The sequence below is a fragment of the Marmota flaviventris genome, chromosome 18, assembly GCF_047511675.1.
Source record: "Marmota flaviventris isolate mMarFla1 chromosome 18, mMarFla1.hap1, whole genome shotgun sequence".
NCBI classification, from domain to species: Eukaryota; Metazoa; Chordata; class Mammalia; order Rodentia; family Sciuridae; genus Marmota; species Marmota flaviventris.
In genome coordinates, this window is record NC_092515.1 from 12644796 (window position 1) to 12657043 (window position 12248).

General features: G+C 45.7%; 1 protein-coding gene across 3 annotated transcripts in view; it reads right to left on the reverse strand.

Annotated features, from left to right (window-relative positions):
- The window catches only part of Hnrnpul1 (heterogeneous nuclear ribonucleoprotein U like 1), a 32570-nt gene that overhangs the window by 4122 nt on the left and 16200 nt on the right, over positions 1-12248 (reverse strand). For all 3 annotated transcript variants that reach the window (XM_027920636.3, XM_027920634.2, XM_071604168.1), the window contains exons 8-12: positions 10472-10738; positions 8492-8614; positions 8266-8394; positions 1173-1341; positions 340-624 (exon numbers count right to left, since the gene is read on the reverse strand). In XM_027920636.3, coding sequence (XP_027776437.2) covers positions 340-624; positions 1173-1341; positions 8266-8394; positions 8492-8614; positions 10472-10738 — 973 coding nt within the window. The remainder of the gene's footprint in view (positions 1-339; positions 625-1172; positions 1342-8265; positions 8395-8491; positions 8615-10471; positions 10739-12248) is intronic.

The following is a 12248-nucleotide window of genomic DNA, read 5'->3' on the forward strand; positions in this document are numbered from 1 at the left end:
TCTAATGAGTCTTCTTTTCCATTTGTTTTAAACCCCCAAAACAGTCCTAATATTTGCGGCATGCCAGGTTTTCAATAGGTTCCAGGATTCCAAGGAGATCATGGTCAGATGGGGGAAGAGCCACAGAAATAGATGACACCATGTCATATAAAAGGGCAAAAAAGCAAGGCCAGGGGAGTAAAATAGTGGGAGAGCTTCTTGAGGTCCCACAGTCTGACTCTTCCTAGTTTTTCCATAGCTGGAGTTCAGTAAGCTTTAGTGCTGACTGAATAGCAGTCAAAGCCCAACCCCAATGTGGAAACAAAAGGTAAGGAGAACTGTGTGTTTGAGATGTCTCACCTCCTCGGTAGTTGCCTCCACCACCACTGCCTCCCCCTCGGTTCTGGAAGCCTCCTCGGTTGCCTCCAGGGGGGCCTCTGTTGTCATAGCGCTGGAAACTGCCGCCACCTCCGCGGCCCCGGAAGCCACCACCACCTCGGTTGTCAAAGCGCTTTTCAGGGGGTGGCCCAGCCTTGCGGCCTTCCTCGTTGTACTGCCTCACCAGCTTGTCTGCTTCTTCCCGCTGCAGCTCAATGAACAGAACTTCATCCAGGAAGTCCCCGACATCAGGTAATGTGAAGTTGGCTAGGAGGAAGGAAACAAAATGGTCAGTATCTTCTGAGGTCTGGTCTCCTCCACCTCCAGAACACTGGTGGAGGAAACTGGGAGAGTGAATGAGAGAGAAGTTAAGAGAGAGAGGCTGACTCTAACGCTGTCAGGGAATGAAAAGACCCTTTCCTGAAGAGGTGGCTAAGCCCCACCTGAGTGCAGTGTTTAGCTCTCTCCAGCCTTGCCCCAGGGAGTGGGTTAGGCAAGTGGTCCACATCCTTATTTTTACAGAGGGGCAAACCGAGGCTTGCCCAGTCAGCCCAGCCAGCGGGTGCCAGAGCAGGCCTTCCAGTTTGAGGTCCCACATACTCTTTCCCTCATGCTGTCCAATTCCATCTAGTCCGAAAACCCTGCCAGAGTGAAATGTGGAGTTTCACCATTCACAGCTGTGGGGGACCAGGAAGGGACAAAGCGGAAGATCACAAAAGGAATAATTAGGGAGCAGGGAAGGACACACTGAGTAAAGAGCTCTTTCTCTTAAGGACCCTGCTGAGTAGGCCCTCTGGGCGTCACTTATTTCCTACCTTTCATTTCTAAGACCGCATGATCAGGGACATCCTTCCCTTCCTCATCGGTGCGCTTTATTGTTCGGTCTTTCAGGTCCTCGTCAGTGGGACAAATTACAATAGCTTTGCGTTGGAAGCCTTCAAATGGTCTCATTTTTCGTCTCTGGGCTGACCCATAAACATTTGTCTAGGGTAGGTAACAGAAAAGGCAAGAGATGGTGCATTAAGAGTTGTTTTTCCTCTGAGGGGTATTATGTAGGCCAGGGGAAAGAAAAGCCTATTAGTGCTCCTCCTAAGCAGAGACTCAGGAAACTGCCCTGCTTCACTTTTATGATTCTTATGTCTGCCTTGGCAAATGTACTGATTTAAAAAGAGGGATAGAAAGTAGCAGCTAACAGGCAGAGGGCAAGGGATTCCAATGGATGGGTTAATATTATTATTTTTTTTTACCTTGTTTTATACCTTTATTTTATGTGGTGCTGAGGATTGAACCCAGTGCCCCACACATACTAGGCAAGTGCTCTACCACTGAGCCACAACCCCAGCCCTGGGTTTTGTTTTTAACTTTCTTGTTTTGGGGGAGTGGGGGCGGGGGTTACTGGGGATTGAATTCAGGAGCACTCAACCACTGAGCCACACCCCCAGCTCTAATATTTTATTTAGAGACAGGGTCTCATTGAGTTGCTTAGGAGCTCTCTAAGTTGCTGAGGCTGGCTTTGAACTTGTGATCCTCCTGGCTCAGCCTCCTGAGCTGCTGGGATTATAGATGTGCCACTGTGCCTGGCTAATCCTGTTTTTTCCCCCTTGGGATTGCATTTTACAACTTCTTTCTCCATACGTAATACATGCTAATGGTACAAAGTCAACAAGGTACAGAGGAGTAAAAAAAGCTTTCCATCTGCCTATTGCCAGCACTACTTCCAGAGATAACTTGTACTGAATTTCTTCTGTACAATTCTACCAACACTTGTGTAATCCTTAACATGAATGGAATTGTACTATATACTTCGGAAGCTCTTTTCATGCACTGTTTCTCAAATTCTTCTTTATGGTGTTTTTTTTTTTTTTTTCTTTTTTTAAAACAATCATACAGAATCTATAGTACAGATAGTCCATAATTAACCAACCCCTTTTAACAGTTATGTGGACTGTTTCCCTCAACACTGTGCTGTGGTTCTATCCTTTGCTCTTTCTCTGAAATATCAGTCTTACCCACAAGCTTCTAACCAGGGAGCTTGACAATAACTCATGCTTCTCCAAGTGCAGTCTGCTACTTCTATGTCTTTTCTTCTACCTCCAAAGCAGGCAGGTGTGGCCATGGAGCAGTGCTCCAGAACACCTGCACATAACCAAACAGCAACAGCAGCTTCCACCAACCCAATACCTACCACACACCAGATCTTCAGGACTGCAGAGGCTCTGTGGACTCTGCCTTTGCATTTGTATCTTGTGGACACTACTGAAAAAGCACGCAGCCAAAACCTCACTTTAGATTTCCTGAGACTTCATCTCTAGAGGTAGGACCCAGCACCTATGTGATATCTTCCCTCTCTAAACTCAGGAACTCAACAGAAGTGAAGTGATTAGTTGTTAGCTAAACAACAGCCTTCAGTGGCTTTGCAGGGAGAAGCTGCAGAAGAAAGAACAATCTGTAAAGAGGTCTGCAGAAATCAATAAGAAAATACTGTATTCTCAGAACACGGCTCAGCAGGGAAGAAAGAGCACCAGCATAAGTCCTGGTGTGGCCACTCACTATGGTCAGTCTCTATAGCTGCTTCCTCTGTAGAACAGGCTGAGTAGCCTCCTTCCCAGGGCTGGTGAGGACTAACTGGGGGAGTGACCACTAAACAATTGACAAAGTATAAGGTATCTCAGGGTAGGAGACGCCTCAATAAGAAGTAGGTGCATTGTGGGACGATTTGGCAGACCTTGGCTCTAATGTGACTTGGGCTCATCACACCTCGTGACCCTGGGCAAGCCACTCAGAGCCTCAGCCTGCTTTTGTGTAAAATCAACTTACTGTATATTTATTGAGTCTCAAGACTTGAAAGGAGAAAACAGTATGTCTGTTTTCTGGTTGCTGTGAAGACTGAACCAGTTCATGTGAATAAAGAATCTTGTCCCAGCCCAGATCCTGGCTCGAAGCCAGTCCTGGACAAACCTGAGCCCTGTTGGTATGGTCATCACTGGGTGGGATACTCTGGATAGTTACACTGCAGTGGTAACTGGAAGCAGCTTGGACTAAAGGGAAAGGTTAAACTGCAATGCTCTCCCAAATGGAAAAGCAGGGACTATGTATGAGGCAGGGTGGAAAGAACAGTGGCTTTGCGGAAGCCTAAGGCCGAAATCCCAGTTGTATCCTTTAGTAGTTTTGAATATGTGGACAAGTCCCTGAATTAGTCTGAGCCTCAAGTTTCTTCATCTGAAAGTTAGGGGTTGTATCATCTTTCTTCTGACTCTGGTGAAAATTTGCAGATGTAAAAACCTCTGGCATGTGGCAGGGAAATAAGTCAACACACAAGGAGGATCTGAAAATATGGTGAACAGGATTGACATTGTCCTAAGAGAGGTTTTTCAGTGGAAAGTACCAGAGAAAATTAAGGAAAAGACGAGGTGCAAGGGACCCTCTTCCAAGATAGAAGGAACAGAGGCCAGGGATGTGAGCACAGACCTGGGGGAGTTCCAAGCACCAAAGGTACATCTGTTCTTTTACCAGCCATTTCCCCTGGGCCTGACATAAAGTAGGGAAAAATGTTCTCTTTCACTTCCTAGGGAAAGTACCCTTATGTTCTGAAGGAGGGTAGTAACAGCACACCTATGGGGCCTTTAGCACTGGTTCTGGAGGGGCCAGGGGCCACTAATAGTTGGCACAGGCTATAGGAGAAAAATGAAGTCCCTACTCCTCACTCTCTCTTTTTTTTTTGACTCCATTCCTAAGAGTGCCGCAGAATGTGGCATTCTGCTCATATGAAGACAGAATTTGGCTTCCTTAAGCTAAGTAATTAAAAGTTTTCTCCTGACACAAAAGTCATGTGTAGGTACCAGAATGAACATGACTCCAGGCTATTTTCTGATAATCTGTTCTCTTATTCTATAAGTACCAATTATCCTAATCTGAATCCTCTGCACTCTAAGGGCACTGGAGTTTTCCTATGTGGCAGAACTGTCCTGTCAATGTCCCAATGAGGAGACAAAGAAGCAATGCTACTGACAGGGTAGCCCCTGCAGCTTCACAGAACAGGAGGAATAGGGGTGTGCAGTATGGACTCATAAACAGCTGGCCTTTGTCTCAAGATGAGGCTTGAATCTGAGAACAGATCCTCAGATGCTTGGAGCTGACACACCCTCTCAGGGAGGGCTTTAAGAGTGCACCTCCCCTGCTTACTCCTTGGCTTGGGTAAGGAGTAAGAAGGGAAGAATAACATCTAAACTGTGCCAGCAGAAATGTAAGTGCTTGGCTTTCCTGGAGGAAAGGGAGTTAGCTGCTAGTGGCTGTTACCACAGCAAACATGGTGAGGTCAGAGCCCTGGGCCAGCCCAGTACTACTGTTGGTCACTAGGGCCCCTGGCGGCTGTTGCTAGGAGATAGTCACAACAGCAAGGTCAGCTTTTCCAGCCACATGGCTTTTCTGCATAGCTCCTACTCCTCCCAATCCCAGCTTGAAGATGCTGACCCTAAGAGAGGAGCTGGACTATGTTCCCTGGTTCCTGACAACCCCCAAAACCTGATGTGGGCAGGACAAAGGTCAGGTTTCTCAGAGAAGCTGCATGGTGAGTTCTGGTGTGTGAAAATCTGAGGAAATGAGGGAGGAAACAGCAGGCACAGGCAATAACTTTTGCTGACATCCTGAGTTCTCTAAAAGGCCTACTATGTGTTTACCTGTCTTAACAGTGTTAGGCTGGCAGCAGGAGACACCTGGCTGGATCCCATAAGAACAAATTTAAAGCTGGTGAGGAAAAAGTTTGCTCTAGGTTGAGGTGATGAACCCCAGTGGAAAGAACTCCACATGTAGGAAGAGAACTGGCCAGAGCATCAGGAATGGAACAGGCTTGAGGCTCTGGGGACCGTGGGGGTGGAGGGAAGAAACTTCCCCTTCTCCAAAGCATGCCAACAAGAGGCGGTTTACTTTGAAAATCTAATCTGGGTAACAAAGATTCTAATTCTCTTTGGCCAGGACCCCAACATCTACCCTAGGATGTACCCCATCGGACACAAGCTCTCAGGTGGCCCTTGCCCTGGGTTTGTTTCAGGAGAAAGTGTGGCACCTGCCAACAGGGACACAAGCAGGATTAGAAATGTACACTGTGAGGGTGAGACCAGGTTGGCAAAGTCACTGCCCCCAGCCCTGCCTCTGACCAATGCCCAGCTGGGCCTTTTAACCCGCAGCCTTCAGGAGGGCAACTGTGTTGTCTCACACAGAGCTTCTGTTCTGTTTTCATTTTTAAGGCCCTCTGATAACCTAGAGATAGGGCAGAAACCTCACTCCAGGGGCTTCCCAACTGCAACACTGTCACCTGAAGCAATGTGGCCTTCCAATCCTTGTTTTTCCTTCCTCTTTCTGTAGTTTTTTTACTACCTAGACAAATTTAGTCATATCCATCCCTGAAGAAAATGTGACCGTGGCTCCAGACTGTCCTGGACAAAATCTCAACTATTTTTATCATTGTCCATATCCTGGCCCAGATACCTCACACTTCCTGACACTTTTCCCCAATTTCCACCACAGCCCCAAACATTATGGGACTGGCCATCTGCAAAGTCAGCAGAGCTGACCAGTATACCAAAAGCCTGATTTTAGGCAGGCCCTTCCCTTTATGAGATCCCCGCTGGTTCACTTTCTTTCTTGTTATTCCTTCTGATGTTCTCAGTATTTCCCTCTGATGCTCACCTGATCTGAATAGGCTGTGATGCAGAATGAAGCTCCAACACACTTGAGAGCTTGTGTCTCATGAGATAAATCCTAGGATAAGGTCTGGGGTTCTGGCTAGACAAAAGTAGAATCTGGCTACACAACCCTGCCTAGCTTATGAAGGTAAGTTCTTTTTTCCTAATAAGAATGAGCATTTCCGAGGTCAACCGTGAAACAGGAGGCCTGGAAGAGCCAAATGTAGGTAGAACTGACAACCTAGGAATAGAAGATCCTAGGCTGAGATTCAGGGACTTTCCTAATAGTACTGGCCTTACCTTTGGAAGATCCACCTAGCCCAGAAGACAGCTATGCATTATTAACTTATCCCTCACTGCCAACACTGGTGGGATGAGAAGTACGAGAATCTGGCCAGCTGTCTGTTCTGAACCTTCTATATATACACATATACCCATTCTTTCTTTCTTATAAGAAAGAATCAACTTTTGGGGTTTAGGCCCAAACAGGTCAAACACTGCCTTCAGACTGCCTCCCCAGGGCTGAGTAACCTAAAACTTCAGGACCTAAGTCCATTCTGGGGTTAACCAAAAGACCTGGGGCCAACCAGAGAACCCGCCTCCTCACTTTCAGAGGTTAGGTTCTTTGCCTCACTGTTGGTTGGACTTGCATGTCCCCCCACCAGGATTCTAGCAGCCTTTGACACGTCACTGAACAAGCCACCACCAGCTAAGAAGGCTGACAGTGAGACTTTACAGTGTTCAGGTCTTTTGTGCCTAGCTGAGATGCAGGGGATCTGATCTCCAGAGAGACCCACGTAGGCCCTCTGAACAGATGATCCCCTGACTATAATCCTTCTATACTGGACCACATAATTCATGACTTTCACAGTTGATCTAACCCGCAAATCAAGAAAAAAACAGGCAAGAAATTCCTCCTAGGTTATCCAAAACAGGTACCCTCAGGGTGTTAAAACCATAGCACATCTAGGTGTTTCAGAAAAATGAGTCTAACTGGGGCCAAATCAAACTAAAATTTCAAAACACCCTGATGAAGAGAAGGGGGAAAAGTGAGGCCAAGGGATTAAAAAATAAACAAATCTCCAAAGGTAAGAGAACGTTGGTTGGGTGCCTTGTTGATGGGGTCAAGCTGGAGCAATAACCATGGATGGCTTTTTGGATCCTCACCCCATGAGAAAGCAACATGGTCCCTGGAATTCTTTCCTGACAAGTCAACCACCATCCTGTCATCAGCTCCACCTTCATCAGGATCCCTTCGAACTCAGGGTAACCAAGTACCCAGAGCTACATGTACAGAAGGCATTTTAGTAAGGCTAAAATGTTTACATGTTTGCTCACTCACAGGTTCTTAAGATAGCACAAATGTAAGGCTTGTTCATATAACCACAAATACAGAAAATAAGGAAACACCCTTTGCTACTTGAGGAAGTCTTTGGGACAAATGTTAGGTATGACACTCCACAGGCAACAAACATGTGGAACTCATTACTCTGAGACAAGGATCCTTAACCATTTTGGGTCACTCATCCTTTTGAGTAATGTTGAAAACCTTGGTCAACATTTCTGTCCTAACTCAAAACTGCGTTGTTTTTGAAAGAACACATCTGTACCTGTATACAATATTCTACATTTGATTTCAAAGGTTCACCTGATGTTAAGAACCCAGCTCTTAATATGTCTTAAATCTGTATCTCCTAGTCATAAAGACTTGCTAATTAACCTGGGCTGTGCCTCACCTATACAGTAAATAACAATCATCACAGTTGCTGGGTAACTGCGTGGTAGCACCTAGTAGGTCCTATGTAGGTCTGTGAGGATCATTATGATCCCCAGTTTATAGACAAGGGGACTCAGATACAGAGGAAAGTCAGCTGCCCACAAGGGCACCAACTACAAAGTAGCAGAGGCGGGATTCAAGCATCAGTCTGTTAGGCTCAGAAACCTATGCCTCTTCCATTTTGCTAAGTGGCTCTTACCTGATAATGTTCTTTGAGGCTGCTACTGATCCTGAGCTAGTAGCCTAATCATGGCTCCAAACCCCACCAGATGTTTGGGCTCAGAGTTACGTGAAGTCTGTTAACTACAATCTCATGTATGGTTGACCCTTAGAATAGCATTGCTGATGAAGAGCATTATGGGGAAAAGAGAAATGGACCAGAGGGGAATTCCCAGGTAACCTATTAGTCCTCTCCCCTGTCCTGAGGACATGCTGGTCACCAGTAAGTACCTGATCTAGAATATAGTTGCGTTTCTTGCGAGCAGCAATCTGGATGAGACGGTTGAGGCACTGGGTAGCCTGCTGGATCAAGACGTCCCAGCGGCCAGCATAATTCCTCTGCCGGCGCAGGCCCATTACCTGTGGGCAGGATGTGGTAAGGGTTAAGTGGTCCTAGGTGCGTGGTAGCACCTAGTAGGTGAGAGGCATGTAGGGAGAGGCCAAGGGTTGTCCTTACCCGCATCTTATCCATAATGGCATTGGTACCCAGGATGTTATACTTCTTGGAAGGGTTGGAGGCTGCGTGTTTGATGGCCCATGTGGTCTTGCCAGCCGCGGGCAGGCCCACCATCATCAGAATCTACAAGAAAAGGTGAGGGAAAGTATGATGTGAAATAGCAACAGTGTATGGCATGGCACCACCCTGGCTTGCTGGTAATTGTGAGAGAATGACTCTGAACCTCATGTTGCCTCTGAAAAACGAAAGCAAAAATAATATCTACCTCACCATATTGCTTTTAGAATTCAATGACATGAGACTTGTCCAAGTACAGGGATTGGCACAAGGTGAGTAAGTATGCTATTAGTATTTACATTTTTTATTCAAGGATTAAGCAGTCTTTGACAGGGAAAACACAGGGAAGGCAATCAAGAGGGACTGGCACATGGAGGGTGTATGAGAAATGGTACAACCTTCTTGGGAGTCTGAATGGGACCAGAACTATTTACTCAGTATTTTTAGAATTTAAGACAGGTATGGTGGTGTACATTTGTAATCCCAGCAGCTCAGGGGGATGAGGCAAGAGGCTTGCAAGTTCAAAGTAGCCTTAGCAACTCAGCAAGGACCAAGCAACTTAGTGAGACCCTGTCTCAAATTAAAAAGTAAAAAGGGCTGGGATGTGGCTCAGTGGTAAAATATCTCTGGATTCAATCACTGGTATACACACACTAAAAGAATTTTGCAAACACTAGATGTAACCTAAATGGTCAACAAAGAGAATGATTAGTAAGGGAGACTATTGACTATTAAACTGATGTTTAAAGCCATAGGTGGAGGTGCATGCCTATAATATCAGCTATTGGGAGACTGAGGCAGGAGGACTACTTGAGCCCCAGAGTTCAAGGCCAGACTGAGCAATATAAGCCAGATCCTGTCAAAAAAAAAAAAAAAAAAAGTTCAAAGAGAAAGAGAAGTTTTCATGTGGTTGGATAAAGTACACAAAACACAAAATAATGATAAGTGAAAAGGGCAGGATACTGACCTGGTTATACCACATAATCTTTGTGTGTGTGTGTGTGTGTGGGGGGAGGGCAGGTACTGGGGATTGAACCCAGAGGATGCTTAACCGTTACTAAGCTACATCCCCAGTCCTTTTTATTTTGAGGGCCTTGTTAAATGCAGAGGCTGGTCTCATTAAACTTATAACCCTTATAACCACAGCACCGCTACAAATGATCTTAGTTATGAGTGTGTATAAAACACACATATAGGGCTGGGGTTGTGGCTCAGCAGTAGAGCACTCGCCTAGCATGTGCAAGGGCCTGGGTTCGATCCTCAGCACCACATAAATAAAGGTATTGTGTCCAACCATAACTAAAAAATTAAACACACACACAATCAAAAAGAATAAGATGAACTCCAATATTCTGAAAACAAACTTATTTTCCAATGGTGAAATTTTAGTTTTTTGTATATTTCTTAATTTTCTAAAATAAACATAAACCATGTATGAGAAAAATATTGTTTTAAGAACAAAGGTCACCAATGTAGTTATTAGAGCCAAAGGTCATTTGTCTTTTTTGTTCTTAGGCAGTCCTGTGTGAGTAGAATTGCTCAACCTCTCCCAAGAACACTGAGTGGCAGAATATACTCACTAGAAAGCCTGGAATCCTTTCTACTGAGGAAAGCATCCTTTCCCTATAATCTGGCCTCACTGTAGGAGCAGTGTGACTGCTTCCTTTTGGAAATTTTCTAAGATTCAGGAAGACTGACACAGCCCCACCCCTGCTTGGCCTAGGCTATACCAATACCCGTCACCTCACCCTCAGAGCAACTTTTCAACCCTGAACCCAATCCCGAGAAGCTTGCCCCAAGGTGGCCCACGAGATGAGTTTACATTTTTTTCACCATATGTGGCTAGTGAGTGTCTCCTCTCTACCTTGGCAGCAAGGAAGCTGTAGAGGACCCAACACCACTTCAGTCTTCAGGCCCACTCACCTCACACTCTGCCTTGCTCTTTGGTCCAACAGTGCCCCGGATCCGCTCACTAAGGGGAAGGTGCTGGATGAAAGTGAATCCCGGGAGGACAGAACAGTAGGGCTCTGCCCTCTGCCCGAAGTTGAACTCCACGGCACAATTCTTTACCAGAACATGAGGGTAGAGGGCCTGACCCCCCAAGGCTTCTTTCTGGATTCGGAAGGCAATGCCCATCCACTTCCCATTCTTGGTAAATGAAAGTTCCACATCATTTCCACATTCAAAGTCCTAGAAGAGAAAGCCAAAAATAATTACCAACTCTTGGTTTAAGGCACTGGGAGCCAAAGTGGAAGAAAATCAGTACAGGGATAGAAATACAGCCAGTTTTGCAGACATCAGTGCATCCTTACTCCACATTTGGACAGTTGGACACCACCAAGAAACAGCTCAGAGAACATCCCACTCAAACCAGTTCTTACCCAAGACCTGGGAGTTGGTAGATGGGGAGGAGCCAACTCCCCTACTCCCAGCATAAAGGGGTCTCCAAGTCACCTCAGGAGTATGGACTCGATGATGATAGCAGAATAGAGTGCTGACTTGTTTTGAGGAGGTTGAGGGGCCTGGTCAAAACTATATTTCAGGATCTGGGGTTGTGGCTCAGTGGTAGAGCGCTTGCCCAGCATGTGTAGAGCACTGGGTTCTCAGCACCACATATAAATAAATGAACAAAATAAAGGCCCATCGCATCTAAAAAATATTTCAAAAAAAAAACCCTGTATTTCAGCAGGGCACAGTGGTGCACACCTGTAATCCCAGTGGCTCAAGCAGGCTGAGATAGGAGGATCAAGAGTTCAAAGCTAGCCTCAGCAAAAGTGAGGTACTAAAGCCATTCAATGAGATCCTGTCTCTAAATAAAATACAAAATAGGGCTAGGGATGTGGCTCAGTGGTTAAGTGCCCCTGAGTTGAATCCCCAGTACAAAATAACAGAATGAAGCCTAGTACAGGGTCCAGTTTCTGACACAAAAATACAAGACGTGGTATTCTTTCACTCTTGAGACTTGTCCTTCAAGGAATAAGGGTGAGGAGTTTCCTCACTACCTTCAGAATCCCTAGAGTCCATTCATCTCTTAGATATACACAAGCTGAAACCCTGCAGGACAGACATGCCAACAATGGCCAGATTGAATCCTGACCTGAGTCTGTAGTGCAGTTTCTGTAGTGCAGCAGTTTCTGCAGTGTCTTCCCACATAAATATGAGAAGTCCCAGTCACCTCTGCTGACATGGAAATGAACACTGTGGGTTATTTGTTACAGGAACTTACCATACTGCCCAGAACTGACAGATCCACCACCCACAGAGCCATCTGTCCAAGACACAAATGTAGGGTGATTCTTGCTAAATTACACCCATGCTAGTCTGGGACCCAAAGACCCAAACTCCTTAAGCCAGCATTATTCACACTGTACCATTTTGAAGTTCCATCTCTCACACCTGCTTATGTCATGCCTTAGCTCCAAGAAATAAAATGCAAAGATATATGTGCAAAATGCTCATGCCAGCAGAGTGAAATATTCACCAATGGAGAAGAGGGAATGGCTAAGTTGCACAGGAGATCCATGCATGGGGACACAAGTCCTCCAAGTTACTCTGGTAAAGGGGAAAAAAGATAAGCTATTACAGTAATATTATCTCTACCAGCAAACAAGTTTCAGAGCCATGAAAAGGAAAGCTGGCTGAATTAAAGTAGCGTACCCTGCTGCCTACAGCACATTAGGTAGCCACTAACTATAAAGGT